Source organism: Acanthochromis polyacanthus, chromosome 2 (genome assembly GCF_021347895.1).
Source record: "Acanthochromis polyacanthus isolate Apoly-LR-REF ecotype Palm Island chromosome 2, KAUST_Apoly_ChrSc, whole genome shotgun sequence".
Lineage (NCBI taxonomy): Eukaryota > Metazoa > Chordata > Actinopteri > Pomacentridae > Acanthochromis > Acanthochromis polyacanthus.
This window is the reverse complement of record NC_067114.1, coordinates 39,514,510-39,531,783: the sequence shown is the minus strand read 5'-3', so window position 1 is coordinate 39,531,783 and position 17,274 is coordinate 39,514,510. Positions and strand designations below refer to the sequence as shown.

The 17,274-nt window shown below is 39.6% G+C and overlaps 1 protein-coding gene across 1 annotated transcript; it reads right to left on the bottom strand.

Annotated features, from left to right (window-relative positions):
- Window positions 1–615: 615 nt before the first annotated feature.
- kiaa0895l lies at window positions 616–16,172 on the bottom strand. Its single transcript, XM_022212768.2, has 7 exons — window positions 15,941–16,172; window positions 12,859–13,639; window positions 11,442–11,585; window positions 11,210–11,342; window positions 7,470–7,775; window positions 6,001–6,098; window positions 616–4,226 (listed from the first exon to the last, which is right to left on the bottom strand). Exons 2-7 carry the CDS (start codon window positions 13,582–13,584, stop codon window positions 4,065–4,067), a joined length of 1,569 nt encoding a protein of 522 aa, XP_022068460.2. The 5' UTR covers window positions 13,585–13,639; window positions 15,941–16,172; the 3' UTR covers window positions 616–4,064.
- Between the last annotated feature and the right edge of the window lie 1,102 nt (window positions 16,173–17,274).

The following is a 17,274-nucleotide window of genomic DNA, read 5'->3' as shown; positions in this document are numbered from 1 at the left end:
CAAACATTTTCTCCTCAATTTTTTTCAGATTTGGTCTCAGGGCAAGTACATTTACACATCAACCGCATGCTTCAGTATTTTGTACATGGATTATTTGAAATTTGATGGGTGGTACGTAAAATGTCTCCAATTCTGGAATGACCCAAATAAAGTTCCAGAGAGATGGAGCTGCAGAGGAAATCTGAGAAAGATCAACAGAAAGACTTCCAGCGACAATCTATGACGACAAGCTACAGTCAGATAAATAAATAAATCCTTCAACATATTTAAAAACATACGTACAGTTTTGGTTTCCAGAGGTTTATATATTGGTCATAAAATTTCATCAGGATCATCTTTACATATGTAGTGAATCAGCAGTCACTTTTCGAAAGTGCTTAATCTGCCATTTCAGTAAACCGTAATCGATTGGATAAGGTCCCTCAGAAACTTCCTGGGTTTCAGTCGCCGCTCAAGAGCAGATATTTACCTGAAGGGTTGGCGGCCATTTTACTGAGGTCGTGCTTCATGTATGGCTAAACTGAGAGAGCTGAAGTAAACCTAAAAACATGATTCTCAGGAAACTTTTGGCTTGTTGTGTTGCATCATGAAACAGACCAGAGAGCTCACTCAGTGTGTGTGTGTGTACATTTTAATAAATAAACTGGAAATTCAAGGTGTTTCCCAGAACATAAAACACTTGTGCAACATTCGTGCATTACAAATAGGTGCATTCGTTTGGGTGGCTTCAGCAGACGACGACGACCTGCTCAAATTTAAAACACTATCTGCTTACAGAGTGGCTGAAAGTGTAAACACAGCAGAATAAATCTCAATTACATGTCAATCTTCAAATCCAAGTATTCAAAATGCATCACAGGAGTAGAGTTCACATTTTGGTCAAGTGTTTTAAGTTAAAAACTAGGACTACTGCTGCGATGCCGTTAAGCCCGCAGTCGTCTTTCAGTCTGTCGCGGACAGCTTGGCCCGAAATGAATGCCCTGACTGACATCTGGAGTTTTAAGTGTCAAACACAGTAAAAAGCAGCCTACAAACACACAGCTAGCTACAGCAGATGAGCGCTAACACCCATCGAAGGCACGCCCACAACACCAACGCCTCCTCAGCCAGAGACTCCATGTCTGGCCGTTTCACAAAAAGCAGTTTAAGATGCCGCTAGGGCACTTTTATCTAACAGAGGAGCATGCCGACATTTTGGGAAATACGCTCGTCTGCCATCTTGGAGAGTTTTACATGAGACATCACTTCATAGTAGTTGAATAAATCCAAAGCTGCAACCACTTGGGGTAGCTCAAACACTGTAAACAGGCGGGGAAACAGTTTGCCTGAGCTGTAAAAACAAGATTCAGCTGATTTACAGGAAGTTATGTTTGTGAATACTACTTCACTGAGGAAGTATTTTACACATAAATATACCAAATATGTGGTGGAATAACTTACCAGCTGTGCAAATTAAGAAATGTTAAAAGTTTAGCATTTAGATTAGCATTAGTTTGTATTAATTAGCACAATGATTTGGCCGATATGGACAACATTCAAGTGTATTTTATGATTATTGAAGATGCTGAATCCATTTACAGCATTTTCAATATTCAAAATTTCAGGCTGAACCAAAAAAGACCCTATTTAAACTCCTACTGCAGCAACTTTAAGTACATTTCAATCATTTTGTGTTCACAATAGTGTACCTGGTCGCTAGTTTGCTAAATGGTTAGCCTCAGTAGCTTTTAGACGGCAACATCTACACTTCCATTGCCTAACATTGGTATTCTCATGACTTAAAACTGATGTTAAAACTTGAACATAAAGCATTTAACGTACACGACTTCCCATAACATAACCACAAAGTTCCTTTAGAGACACGCTTCTGTTGCTATGCTTATAGCACATAATGAAGTTTAAAGTGACAATGACAGCAGGATCACTGCAAAAAAAATGCTGTAATTTGTGAAGCAACTACATTACAGATGAGTACACAAGAGGAGCTACTAATTTTAGTTTGGCGACCATCTGTGATTTTTGCTGAAATTACAACTGTTGCTAGCTATAGTTAACTAGTGAAGCTAAGGCAAGTTCCATAAACTGGTTAGAAATGGTCTCCAGCTTATTTGCTTCAGGTTGACTCAATTTAATCAAAGAATATTTATAAAAAGGGTTAAAGCACTTGATGGCTACATACATGCTATCAGGCTAAAAGGCTAACGCTAACATGTGCTGGACCAAAAGTTAGCTTCCTCAAAAGCTAATCATCCATATCAAAGATATGGAGATACAGAAACACAAGAATAGCATGATAAGAAAAATTTAACTGCTATTTTATTCTAGCATAAAGGCTGTTTGGGTGTTTTTTATTTTCTAACGGTGCGAGAGAAAAAGCTTTCAGGGTGTGTTTCACATAAAGAATGCGAGCTCACTCAACACCGGCAGTACAGAGCATGATAGAGATGCTAACGTTAGCTGAGACTCTGCTAGCATCAAGCAGTGGGTTCAGTACATTCTGGGCTAACTATGAAAAGTTTAGTTTGTTTGATTTACTCGCAAAAAAAGTCACAAAATATAGGAAAACATGAATTAGACTAGTTTGGAGTAAATAAACTAGGCCGCGTTGTGTCGTCAGTAGGTGGCAGTAGAGGCTACATGAGTAGGAAGAACAAAACCACATACACGTATTTGACAACTAATATAACCTTTAACAGTAAGAAAGAAAAAATCTTTGGCTATCTAGGCAAGAAAAATGGTAAAACAAAAGTCTTCAGGAATTGTTTTTGATATGAGAAGTTGTAATTATTCTTTGATGTGAGCTGGCATTGGCCATATTTCATGTTGTCAAGAGGTAAAGACAACGGATGAGTAAGAAGTGTGCTACGAACTTGTTCAGAAAATGTGTTTGTCTCCAATGGTTCACATTAACCGTTAGAGAAAGGGAAAAACACTTTCAGTGAGCATAGCAACTGAAATTGAGGACGTTTTTTCCGTTTCCTTCAACCTTTTCCAAAATACATTGATTGAAATGCAGCTAGCGAGATAATACTATACAATACTGTTGCCTTTGTGTTTTGAGTGTAGAATTTAAACATTTAAAACTGCAACATGATAAAGCAGAAAATGTAAAGGGGCACTTTCTGAATCTCTTTTTACAGTTCAGGCACAGTCCGGTTGCCATTTCCCACTTTTTTAGTCTTTTCTTCAGCTACATATTGATCAAAACAGATATCATAGTCGATACGAATTCAACTCTGCAAGGAGGCTAATAAACGATCATATTTTTTTTTTCCCAAAATGTTGCACGGCTCCTTTAAGGGAAAGTTTGGTTGCTGCGCAGCGGGGGGAGCTCGGGTCACATCACAGTAGCATATCGATACTCAAAGGCCACCAAGGACACTGTTAAGACAACACAGCTGATTATCTTCCTAATAACACTGATATTTTAAATCCTCACCCGGGGAAAACCTAAACACTCGGCTGAGTCCGCTGGCACTTGATATTTTGAAGATTCATGGCCTCAGTTGCAGATTCCCCGGAGGTTTGGAAATGTCGTGTCCTTGGTGTCCTTCTTAAAATGCAAACAATCTAAGGCATAAATCAACATCTTGTAAATAAAAAACAGGATATAAAGCTAAAACCAGAGACATTCGGTCTGTTCTGTCAAAGTAAAAAAAACTTAAATTGCATAAATTAAGCCTGTGATTATGAATCTGTGATTATGCATGAGTCTACATAGATAATGTTGGTTACATCGCAGAGTTGCAGTATTGAGGTAACTTCATAGTGGGATTAAAGGCGAGGGAGGGGGGCGCACGTGAAAGTACTCGGCTCTGTGGAAAAGCCACATAAACATGCATCGGACAAAAGTGAAAATGTAGATAGAGGTGTTAGTGTTTACGTCCCTTTTTGTCCGTATCATTCAAGTTTTACAAAAAAAAAAAAAAAAACGCCCATTTAAAGCAGTAATAGTAATAATACTGATATTTTAAGAGATAATCGGGGCACCAAATGATACAGTCTGGCTTCCTCCAGTTCTTCTTCTTGGCTTCAGGTGGTGCGTTGGGGATGGGGAGGACGGATCAGGGCAGCAGGTGGACCAGCGTCGAGTCGTCCAGCTCATTGACGGCGACGATGTGGTCCAGATGTTGCAGGTAGCGCTGCTGGTCGCGCATGAAGTGAGGGATCCTGGTCCTGGGCAGCACCGCCAGATGTCGCAGCCTCTCCACGTCTTCGAAAGACACCTGCAGAGGTAAACATCTGGATTCATGCTCTGCTGAACACACATGTCGGTCTGAAACCACTCCTTTCTGATAGTAGCCCTTTTCAGACATGGGATAAGGAACAGTGTGCATTCTGTCATTAAGCCTTACATACCGTTCCCATTAATTTGAGCAGTTGTGATATTTGACAGCAGTAAAAAAAATCCCCTAAATGCCGTTCTGTTAGCCTGAATCTGAAAACTTTTCCTAAAGTGACCCAAAATACACAAAAATATTATACTTTGTACAGGTGCTAAAAATTTTCTGTACACTGAAGCTGTTTTGGGTCAAATTGGACCCATTTCTGTTGAGATGGATTTTACATCGACCAGAGATTACAGCCCCTCTGATGAAGGGTGAAGATTAGTTTCTCTCCACTGTTTTGAATGCAGAGACTAGTTTATAAAAAGCATTTTATTATTTAATGTTTGTGTTCTAAGTAGTAAATGATGAATTAATATCGGTAATAATGATTTCGTATGATAGAGCAGCATTTATGAGTTGCAGTGGTTAAACATGGATGTATTACGTATTCCAACAGGTTCATGCAGTTTTCAAATTCAACTAAATATATTTAAATCATGATAACTTATGGTTTTCTGTGTTATGTAAAACAGGACATGATACTGTATAATTAGTAGATGTTTTTCTTCAATAATGAGTGTTGTAAAACCTAAAAAAGCCACTTCCCCTGTTCTCTGAAACATTTATTAAGAACTATTCATACATTTATTAATGTGACATGGGCTATTTAATCATGCTAAATAGATCTGTAGCTTAGAATTTGGTATAGACAATTACTATGAGGGAATTACTATATATGTAATATATAATATACTATAGTTACCAACTACAATGAGAGAATTCTTCTGGTGAAGGCATAAAATATGAACAGTATATGTAATGTTTAAATCGTAGATCACCTGTAATGTTACTCAAGGACAGAGCCACAGTCCCCTGAGGCGCACATGAAGTGGTGTGAAACATAACGATGTACAATACTAAACTAATAGCAGCTTATCAAATATTTTCGTTGCACCAAGAAAGATCAATTTAATTCAAGAGGATACGGTTTAAATGGAATAAATCTAGATTAAAAGTCTGGTTCCAGAGTTCCTTTGCCGTTTACAAAATAATCTCTATCTAGTAAATACAAATTTATTGGCACAAACTGAAATGAAATGGAGTTTAATCAATGTACAGATGTTTGTTTACCTAAATTGACTATTGGGACTAAGCAAGTATAAAAGGAAGGGAAAACTTTTAATGTTTGGCTGCTCTGCATTCCATAACTAAAATTGTAACATAAAATCGGCTTAAAAATGAATCATTTTTGGTGACACGTCCAGCTAGGACATCTTCTTACCCTCACTAGTATTTGCTGCCATTAAACTTGATAGAAGTGAACACAAGTTGACCTGATTGCTCTTCCCACAATGCACTCACTTCACCCTTTGAAAGGCGGCTAGTTTGCAGGTTTGTCAGCTGCATTTTTAACTTTAGTCAGCTGCAAATGATGAAAGCTAAACATGAGTCAGTATGCTCTGGGTGGTGGGTTTTTTCCTTCAGCTCTCAGAAGCCCTGTGATGTATGCAGCAGACTGCAAATATGTCACATCTGTTTCTATCAACATCATTTAGTTAGTCTGGTTTACAAACCAACCAGCTTATTTCTGCCTGTAAACACACTGCGAACCATCTGCTAAGAATAATAATAATAATACTAAAGGCTGTTATTAGCAGGTGTCCACACTGACCTTTCCTAAAGAAGTCAACATCTTGAAGTCGATGTTCCTTCGATGCCGAAGAATCCGGAGGATCCCGTCCAGATAAACCTGATCTTTGCTGAAGCAACCTGAGACAGAAGCACACAGAGAGGTTGAAAATAAAAACTGCAAACTTCATTCTGCACTGTGATACTAAACACGTCACTTTTCTAAATCTGGATCTCAGATAAGAGAAGATATTGTAGAGCCTCTTTCTTGAATAGAAACAGTGATAGAGAAGTACTAATACTGCACAGATTTGTTGCTCATATTCTAGTATAGGTAGAAAAATTGATACCACACAGGGTTTGTAAATGTACAGAAAAAGATACACAACACCTTTACACAAATCTGAAAGTACTACATAACTCTAATCTTGTTTGTGGTCTGGATCATTTATAAACAGGGATTCAAGGATTTAACAGTGATTTTTGAGGAGAATTAAGGCCTAAATTTTTGCAAAACTTAATTCAAGATGTTTAAGGATTTGCTAAAAAAAAAACCTGACAGGAAACATAATGCAGGCATCATAAGGTGGACTCCAGTGCATGAGACTGTCCAGGTATTCCAGGGATCGGCAGATATGTCTTTTGTAGTGTTAATATTGATTATTGGTACTCAAGAAAGACCATTAACTGATATTTGAGTCAATATACACAACCAGTCAAAAGCTTAGACAAAATTTCTCATTCAGTGGTTTTTTATTGAATCACTTTCTACATTGTGGATTAATACCGAAGACATCAAAACTATAAACGAATACATATGGAATTATGTTGTAAACAAACAAGTGTTAATCTACAATACAGAAAATAATACAAATAAACAAAAAGCAAATGAGAAGGTGTGTCCAAACTTTTGACTGGTGGTGTACATTAAATGTAATGTTTTAACAGCTTGTGAGAGCAGAGAACCTGTCATTCAAATGAGACTTCTTCGTTAATAAGGGTGACTAGAACTGAAAATGTAAAATAGAAACAGAAGTGATTAAATTAGGACAATCTCTGTTTGTGTGGAATCGACTATCTGTTTGTCTTCTGCTGTTCTTCTCTATATTCTTCATATTTTACTGTTCAATCACTTTTATCATCCACTAAGGTCCACATGTTAAAGAATTATTAATTGTTTTCCAGATTCTGTTTCAGGTTAATCTGTGGTTGCCTCCTAATTAAGCCATTAGCATAGCTTTAGCCACGTGAGAGAAGCTAATTTCCTGGTTTGTGGCAAAGGAAATATTTCTGAAACCACAGACAGACAACAGACAGAGAGAGGACGCTGATCAGACCTGAAGTAGAGCGTTAAATCTAATTGGCCAATAAAAACACAGATACCAGTAATCGGGGGGGGGGGGGGGGGGGGGGGAGTAACTAAATATCATCCTCAGTAATGGCTCTAGCCCTAGTGGACTGCAGTGCCTCAGACTGTACAGGTGTCCCTAATAAAGCGGCGGCTGTGCTCACCGGGCTGCGATGTGTCCGTCTGTCCCCTCTTGGCCCTCAGGCAGTACTCCCAGCGGACGTCGGGGTCCTGGACGAAGCGAGCGATGTGGCTGAAGAGTTGGCTGAAGCTCATGCTGGTGGCGTGGTACACCGTGTAGTAGAGCAGAGCGGCGCGCCACAGGTACGGCTGTTTCCGTAGCAACACGCTGTGCAGGCTGGCCAGGCCCTCCTCCGTGGGATTGGCCGGTTTCAGGCCGAACTGCTTCCTGCCGTCGGTGGTGGCCCACGGCTGCAGGTTGTTGTTCACACCCCGCAGGTAATGTGTGCCTGAGGGGGGGAAAAAAAGTCAGCTGTAGCGACACCAGCTGTTATGTTTATTATGAAACCCTGGAGGGAAGAGATTCACATCGTAACACGTGTGGGAGGTTTTCTCTTTAGTTTGCCCTCTGGGCCCGTTTACACATTCATCTATTATGTCTGCACTCACAATGAGAGCTCCAACCAGTTGTGTAGCTTTGTGAGGCTGAGCGTTGACTAAGTGAGTCCTTTATTGCACCTCTTAGCTTCCGTAACATAAATATTATAGCTTCATGGAATTACTATTAATATTTAATTGCAGGGATCACACAGTTACATGCAGTGATCCTGGACTTGCTGCTACCTAGGTTTTCTTTGACATTATTGTGGGAATTTTTTTTTATTACAATTCCAAAGCATATTACAATTTTAAAGATTGTAATGCTTTTCCAATATTTTCATTTTTTACACCACTCTTTTGCAATTGCACAAGAACAGCAGAACAGGGGAGTTTAGTCATAATTATCTTCATATTACGAATAACAACAGTATTATGAAGAGATCTTTGACATTTTAGCAATTTCTGCATTACCTTCGTTTCTTTTATTCACGTTTTGCTGTCTAGTTTTTGTGCACTCTCACACACTGCAACTCGTGTTGAATTTACCAGAAAGTAAGTTAAACATGAGCAGGCGTTCTTTGTGTTAACGGCAGGGTTTCCTCCAGGATTTTTTTAAACTGTGGGGGAGGTCTGCCCGAGTGGAAGACGGGGGGTGGGGTTTGACGAAACTGCGCGATGTCGGAACGAGATTTGCTTTACAGCGTCCTGAGATTTGGATACAGACCACAACAAAGAGCAATCGCCAGGTAACGTGGAGGTTTTCGTTCACTTCTCATCTCTAGTATGTTGTGGGCAACAGGAAATTCTGATTTCAGCTGAAAATTATTGGGGGGGGGGGGCTGAAGCTGAGAGATTTATAGTAAAATAGAAGTCATTTAGACTGATAAAAATGATCAAAAACATATTAATACTAGACTTGTTTAAGTCTGCAAATATAATGAAAAGTTAACTTACATGTTCTTCAATCTTTTCTCACTATCTTCAGTTCAAAATATTTCACAAATCTATAAGTTCTATACTACTATGTACACTATATACAACTCAGTTCACTGTAACACTCCTATTTTGCCAATTTTCTTCTCTTTGCAGCAAGCTATGTACGTCTCTGGACAGCCTTCATTTTCAACTGCTGCTGGTGGGCTTTTCTTGCAGCCATTTCCTTCTCTTTCAATGTTTCTTAGACCCTCCAGAAAAACGCGATTATGCGATCGCACGAATTCCCGCATTAATCACCAAAATGCCGCTGATTATGCGGGGGTCAATTATTTCCCAAAAGGCCGCATAATCCCCGCAAAACAGCACATAATTCCCGCAAGAATTTCACATTTCCACAAAAAGAGGGAAATATGCGAGTCCCGCTTGATTTCACAATTTCCGCATAAAATGAGAAAACTGTAACCAATATCAATGGAGTTGTGAGTGAGTTTTTATGTGACGCCCGGCCTGACGTAATCAGTTCGCGCATTCACACACACTAGAAGCACGAGCTGATGCAGAGCGCGGCGCCAGTGTTGCCAACTTAGCGACTTTCCAAAGCGTCCAAGTGACTTTTTTTGTCAAAAGCGACTAGCCACAAATCTAGCAACTTTTCTGCTGTTTTGGAGACTGACAAGAAAAATAGGATCATTCAGCAGTTACTGTCACTGTCCTCAACAAGCAGCAGGTGCTGCTGTGAGCTTCTCCCCCTCCCAGCGCACAGGCTGTCAGTCCAGTAACTCCGCAGCAGTCCCAGTGTCTGATTAGAGGACACATCCCTCCGCGGCCAGATGAATCGCGCATATTTTTTGCATATTTCACAACTATTCAACGGATTTAGACGAGTCACAGAAATGTTCAAATTTGAAATTAAATTGGCAGAAACCCGCGGATCCGCGGAAAATTGCCATGCATGTTTAATACAATAATCGTCATTAAAATAAACATAAAACAACAAGGTAAAAAAAAACATTATTCTGAAGGTGTGGCGGCTTTTATTTTGCCGTGGCGGTGCGATACAATCAATTACATGTAGAGGAAACCCTGCACGGGCTACACCTAGAAAACCCAGTCAGAGATAACAGGTATCACAACAACAGTGGTTATTAACTTAATTTCTTAGCCAGGTTTTCTGTTTCAAAATCTGTGCGGGACATTAAATGCATCATGTGATTCTTCTTCTGCACAAAATGGACCAATCGTGTGCCCCCTATGTCAGTCAAAAGGAGCAAGTTGTCGCAATCGAGAATTACGAAGCTAAAAATGTATAGTTAAAAAAGCTGCTACTGCAAATAATGCAAGAGAATAATGTTGGTATAAAAACATTTATGATGCAAGTTAATGTGTTTCGTTTACCACACAGTGACGCTAAATGCAGCTGCCTATGGTTTTTATGGTTCTACGGTTTTGTGATAACCAAATCGTATTGCTTTGTTTTATCATGCTGATGGAAAGCCCTTTGGTCTTCTTTTATGTTGTTGTAAAGTGCTATAAATAAATTGTGATTGATTGATTGATTGCTTATTTCTAACATGACAGCTGCACATTAGGAAACTCTGAACTTTTAAACTTAACCCTGGTGTTGTCCTTTGGGTCATTCTGATCCCAAGTAAAATCTTTTGCTGCCGTATACTTAGATGAAACAAGGTTGTTTTGGCCCTAAATTCCAAAATGAAGGGAGAAAATTGTGGTAATAGTGGGTTGGACTAAAGACTAAAAGGTGTAACACAGAATTGATTGACAGTTAATACTATATGCTTTGAATAACAGTCAAACCAGGCGGGGCCATTTGGACCCCAGAGGGCAAAAGGTGTAAGGCAACTGGGAGGGCATTACAAGGGTTAAATATTACATTCAAGAAGTGCATTTAAATATGGCAATGTCTTATAATTAAGTATATTTTTAATTACTCACATAAGTTAGTCGATTACCAGAGCACTTATTATACTAATTGTTTGACACTAATTAATTATTGCAGCTTACACTTTATGTAAATTTGGAGGTTGAGAAGCTGCAGTGTGTACATGATAATAAATAAAAACTATTAGGATGTATTAGTTTATGGCTCATGTAACTAAAATATCTCACTATGTTTTGTCATTGCCTTCTATTTGAGAGGTTTTGTGCAGTATGTGTGAAAATATCCACAAGGCTACCTCATTATAGACTTGCAGTAAAATAAACACACTCTTCTTCATATTAAGACTCAACATGAAGCCAGTGATTTGACTTGTAAGCTCATAAAACTGATCTGTGACACATCAGCTGCTCCTGACCTAATTCTGCTGCGGTATAAAAGCTACATGTATTTAATGATCTCGGAGGAAAGACTCCTCCAGGCAGCAGGGGTGTGTGAGCTGCAGCGTACCGATCTCGTGCCTCAGCATCCCCTCCAGCCAGTGCTGCCGAGCTCCGGCCAGGTTGATGGTCAGAGTGGGACGACAGCTTTCCACCACCATCACCGCCTGAGACAGCAGCTCATCGGACAGACGGACGACAACCTGAGGACACACAGCCATCACCACAGTCAGCAGGTGACAGGAAACAAACCAGAATAATGAGACTAAAAGCCAAACTAGCTCAATCTAAACTGCACTCACCTCCCCCACGCAGCCTTCTTTCTGCAGGTATTTACGAACAGACGCCCACACCTGACTTTTAGGCAGAACACTGCCACCGGTCACCTCCTCAAAGTTCTCATAGGAGCCAAACTTCCTCAGGACGCACTCCATGATCCCAATGGCCTGCCGTCAAACACAGACATCATCATCAGATGTGAAGTAGTTCAATGTAGTCGGCTAAACAAAACCTAAAACTCCAGTCAGAAATAAGACGTATCATGACGGACATTATCGAGTGTATTTGTTAACCTGATTTTCCGTTTCGGACTCCGTGTGCGTCCATAAAAAAGGAGTAGCTTAATGCTTCTTCTGCACATGTGCCACATACTTCAGCCAAGAGGAACTGGTTGTTTTAATAGAGAACTACAAAGAATATGAAACTTTATGATGGTTAAAAAGTGCAGCTACTGCAAATGTTACGTAATAGAGGAAGAAAACTGTTAATTATGTCAAATCATTTATTTAGTTTACTACTCAGTGACGCTTATTTCTAAAATGGCAGCTGCTCATTAAAACTGTTTAATTTTAAGCTTCATACATTTAAAGATGACATTGACGAAGTGCATTTAGGTCTGACTGTTCCATAATGCAGGATATCAGTTAAGCTTTTGGCCAAATCAAAGGAAAAGGAGTGCTATTTATTGAATATTCTCTGATAAACACTAATAGACTGATCAATATTCTAATCTGTGCTCTATTAGCTGCAACATTAACAGAGAAAAATGGACTTAGCAGCTAATCAGGGGCATAAAAACATACACTACTGTTCAAAACTTTGTCCTTATTTTTGAAAGAAAAGCTTTTTTTTCAATGAAGACAACATTAAATTGATCAGAAATCCAGTCCAGACATTGTTCATGTGGTAAATGACTATTCTAGCTGGAAATTTTTAATGGAATATCTCCATAGGGGTACAGAGGAACATTTCCAGCAACCATCACTCCTGTGTTCTAATGCTACATTGTGTTAGCTAATGGTGTTGAAAGGCTCATTGATGATTAGAAAAACCTTGTACTGTTATGTTAGAACATGAATAAAAGTGTGAGTTTTTGTGGAAAACATTAAATTGTCTGATTGACCCCAAACTTTTGAACAGTATTGTATGTATACATGTTTTTCTGCTTTACTGCATGACTTTGTTCAGTTGGATTACTGACATATAGCTCAGTATGTCTGCCAACTTCACATATTTCCTCAGCTGAGAATCTGCATCACTGACAGAGAATCATCAGGAAACTAGTAAGTCAGAAGGAGATGCTTCTGACAGCTGATTTAAATCCCAAACTAAGCAGAGATGTGCAGCATCAGTTACCATGGTGACCCAGTAGGTTGAAAACTCAACACACTATTCTTTCTTCCTACAGTGACCTTCAGCAGCTGTTTTTTGCAGACGTACCTGCTCCAGGAAGAGGCCTGATCCCTCCTTATATTTGTCCAGGACGCTCCTCGGCTCCGGCTGAGCGTACTCAAACTGAGGCTCGTACTTGTAGTCGGCCTGGAAGAACGCCTGCTTCTCCTGCTCCAGGTTCAGAGGTCTGAGGGCGACGAGCAGACAGGGCCGGGCCGGGGTGGGGAGGGACGAGTTGCTGATGCCTTTAGCTATGTGGGGCAGGGACGTGGCGGGTCTCATCTGCCCCCTGCCGCCCCTCAGCCCCAGGGAGTAGTTGACGGAGCAGGTGCTTTCGCTGCGCCGCATCCAGCCACCGGCTCCCAGGCTGGGGCTGGTCAGGCTGCGAGCCGGCGGCGATGGGGCGGCCGTACCGCTGCGCCATGGAGGCTGCAGGATCCTCCGGTCGGCCGTGAGGTCCTGGGAGCCTCGCAGCCGCTGAGGCGTCACCTCCAGGCTGAGGGGGCGGCGCAGCGGCGGTCTGGGTGTAGGCGAACATTTCAGAGATGATGACCTCCTCTCCACCGCCTGGCTGCTGCTGCTGCTCGTCTGGGCTGGCAGTCCATTGTGGGAAACCTTCTCCCTCTTGGTGCTCCTTTTCACCGGAGCTCTGGGCTTCGTGGAGGATCTGCCCGAGGTTTTGGGTGGATCTGCTCGGACATCTGGCCCCAACAGATCCCCAACGCTTTCACCCTCAACCTGATCCATGAAGACTTCCCCTGAGTCCAACACCATCACCACGGTCGCCACGCCTCAGGCTGCTCCTCGCTCCGACCTCGCACTGCAAACACTGCACCACAATGTTCAAAGTGTCATTTATTTTATTGTACTTATTCAGCTTTTTAGAGCTGCAATCCTATAGTCGATTGTTTGTGTAGACTCTCAGTCATCCAGGTCATTGTTATCCTCAAGTAGAAAAGCAGCTAAACTTCTCCTTTAGGTTCTTTATTGATTAGAAGTCAGCCATGTAAACTTCACCTGATAAACCGGAATTTTCCACAAAAGTTCAGCATTTGGGGGTTTTATGATATTATTTTTGTCACTTCATTGGTCATTTGTTCAGCTAACTTCGTCTCAGTATGTAAATGATTTAAGAAACGTGGCCTTTTGACTCTCTTAAAAGTAAATTTGGGTTGAATTATTTCAATTTCAATCTTTAAATGCTTTTATTTTTTCTTTGTGGTTCTTGTTGCCTCACGGTTGTTGCTTTTTTCCCCCTTAATTCATTTCTTAATAAACTATCCTGACAACCAACTATTTTTCAACCAAACTGATCAATTTCAGTAATTTTAAAATCTCAAAAATTCTCAAATTCTTGCTTCTTAAATGTGAATATATTGTAGTTTCTGTCCTCCTCTGTGACAGTAAACTGAATTGAGTTCTGAACGAAACAAGACATCTTGGGATTGGACCAAACTACTCATTGATTAATTAAGGGGAAAAAAAGGATAATAAAGATAATGATAATGAAAACAATTGTTTGCTGCAGCACCATCAACTTTAGATTACAAACCAGTGCTGAACAATATGCTAAAAGAAAAGAAAGACAGAAAAAAAATCATATTGTAGTGGTTTGGACTGAATAATCAATGTGTTGTTTGGTCCATAAAATGTCAAATAAAATGTCAGGCTGTGGTTCCCATTTAATAAGAGAATTTAGATTCAAAAAATGACTTAAATTTGTGAATCAGTTGTCAACATATATGCTGACTGCTTCAGTAGTTGACATCGAATCAGTTAATTGATCAATTGTTGCAGCTGTTGTTACCATGCAAGAAAAACGCAACAACTGCCAGGTAGCATAAAAAACAAAGAAAAAACAACATACATTTATCGAGTGAAAAAAAATCATTAGCAACCGCATCAGCTCTGCTCATTATGTCAGTGCTTTTTTTTTTCTCCAAAAAATAGTTATCCATTCTGTGCACAATCATGCCTTTATATTTTTTATATCTCTTCGTCCCCTGTGTAATCTGCTCTTATCTCTTATTTCTCTGTATTCTGTATGCTTAACAAGTTGCTGGTTTCTTGAGTTTCCCTCGGGATCAATGAAGTACCCATCTACTGCTGTAAATAAGCTGTATACAATAATAATAAAAATAATACTCGTATAGTGCTAAAATACTTAATAATGCTTGACAAAGTCAGTAGGAACAAACAAAAATAAAAAATAAATATAGGAAACAGTGGAGAAGGGAGCACAAAGAAAAGAGAAATGTATGAGTTATAGGCAGTGTTAAAAAGATGTGTCTGTGTGAGGAGGATTCTCTGATGCCTACATAGAAAGAAATGCATTTTTAAACAAATAAACTGTGCAGGCTGTCTCTCAGTTACTCAATTCTGGTTGCCTGTTTTCCCAACACAAACTCTCTTGTCATTTTGTGGACAAAACAAGAGGTTTGAAGACATCACCCAAGATTTTGGTGAACATTTTTGGCATTTTATAGACTAAACAGCTGATCGATTCTTTGAGTAAAACAATCAACAGTGGAAATAATTGCCAGTTGCAGAACTACAGCCAAAGCAGGACATTTGTAAATCAATATACTTTATTGGAAATCTAGTTAAAAGAACTACAGATTATAGGAAAAACACTAAATGTCGAATCTGACAACCAGATCCTCAACAAATGAAACACAAAATCCTAACCAAAGAACTTTTGCTATTGGCTGCTGTGTAAATAATGCTCAAAGTCATTTCTAAACCAAGTTAAAAAGGTTTTCTGCCCTTTCCCTGTCCATGAATGGCTGTGTTTGGCTGTGTTGGAGCTGCAGGGTGTGTAAGAGAAGGAAAACGAGGCTTTAATTAGATCACAGTGGATAAATGAGTGGCAGCAGGTGAGGGCCAAGTCTGACAGACACATACACACACAAAACACACAAGCCCAGGATCTTTGAACAACAACAAATCTCATCCACAATACAGAATCTGGCAGAGATTTACTTGTAAAGACAGAAAACAGGGAATTTTCATTTTAAAATCTAACATGTCACCAGCTGCCAGCAGAGTTTCCCAGCACAGAGACACAACAAATCAGTTCAGTGTTCCCGAGGAGCCGTTAACTCTCCAACATCAACTCACAGACACTTACCGAGCAGCGAGTCCCAGGACTTCAGCGGAGGTTCTGCGGGGTTCAGCCGCTTCATTCACTCATGTCGGCAGCAGCTCCTCACTCCTGGAGCCGGGCTAAGCCTTCTTCCGTCGGGGAGAGGAGGTAATAATAGACGGGTAGCGGAACGGTGACAAGCAGGGCCTGAGGCGCCTGCCTGGGCCGGCCAGGAAGCGGCGGTTGAGTTGGAAGATATGACGCGTTACGCCGGGAAGGACGTTCTCAGGCGTCATTACGTAAAACCGGAAGAGAAACGGGAGCGTGAAAGGAGGGAGAAACTTGCAAAGCCTTTAATTTTAAAGATTCAAGAGACTTAGATCTTTATTTTAAGTTCTCTTTGATTTTGTAACATTCAATGAAATAAACGAAAATAAATTAATTTAATTCGATCTGATGAAATAAAAAAAAGTAAACAAAATGTATTGTGAACCTTAGATCTCAATGCGCTAGAACAGACAAAATACCTGACAACAAAACACATAAAAAATTGAAAATGCAGGAAATATTGCACAAAGTAATACATCGAACATTTAAATATATGAAATATTCTGAAAAATGAAAGAAACAGTCTTCAAATATCACAAACATGATAAAAATTGAAATAAATGAGCTGAAAATACAAAAAATATCACCAAAACAAAGCTGAACAAGGTACAAATGATGAAAACATGCTAAAAATCCAGAGACAAGCTGCAAATACAGAGAATATTGCAAAATGGAAGCAAGCTGAAAATCCAGAAAACTTCCAAAAAGGGGACTGTAAATGCAAAGTCTTGCAAAAAATAAAAAGAATCAATCAGAAAATATTTGAAATATTATTTTTTTAAACATAGAAAACAATTTGTGAATACAGAAAGCATTATAAAAACATAAACCAACTAAAATGCAGAAAACAGTTGCACAAAATAAAAAGAAATAAGCTTACAAATGGATAATATTCAAATAATACAGATCTGCACATACAGAAAACATGGCAAGAGACTCAAAATCCATGACCCGAAAAAACAATAATAAAAAGATTCCAAACAACAAAACATTGCAAAATACAGAAACAAGCTGCAGCTGTATAAAACATTACAAAAAAGTAATAAGCAAAAAATAACAAAAGAACAAACTGTTAGCAAACTGTTCATTGCACAAAGAACAAGCAAAACAGCAGACAGAGGAAAACCACCAGGCGCTGCTGCTTATCCACCAAAACACTCATAATTCTGATTTATATCGTTGCTCAAGTCATTCACACTGCCTGCTCACAGATCCACCCTGACAAAGATTTCAGGGTTAGTTGCAAAAATGAAGTCTAAAGCTCAGCTAAA

Coding starts and splice junctions, on each gene's coding strand:
- kiaa0895l (XM_022212768.2), bottom strand. CDS start 13,584: ATGGTGTTGGACTCAGGGGAAGTCTTCATGGATCAGGTTGAGGGTGAA. Junction 11,586..12,858: donor CAGGCCTCTTCCTGGAGCAG/GTACGTCTGCAA, acceptor GTTTGACGGCAG/GCCATTGGGATCATGGAGTG. Junction 4,227..6,000: donor TGTTGACTTCTTTAGGAAAG/GTCAGTGTGGAC, acceptor TTACCTCTGCAG/GTGTCTTTCGAAGACGTGGA.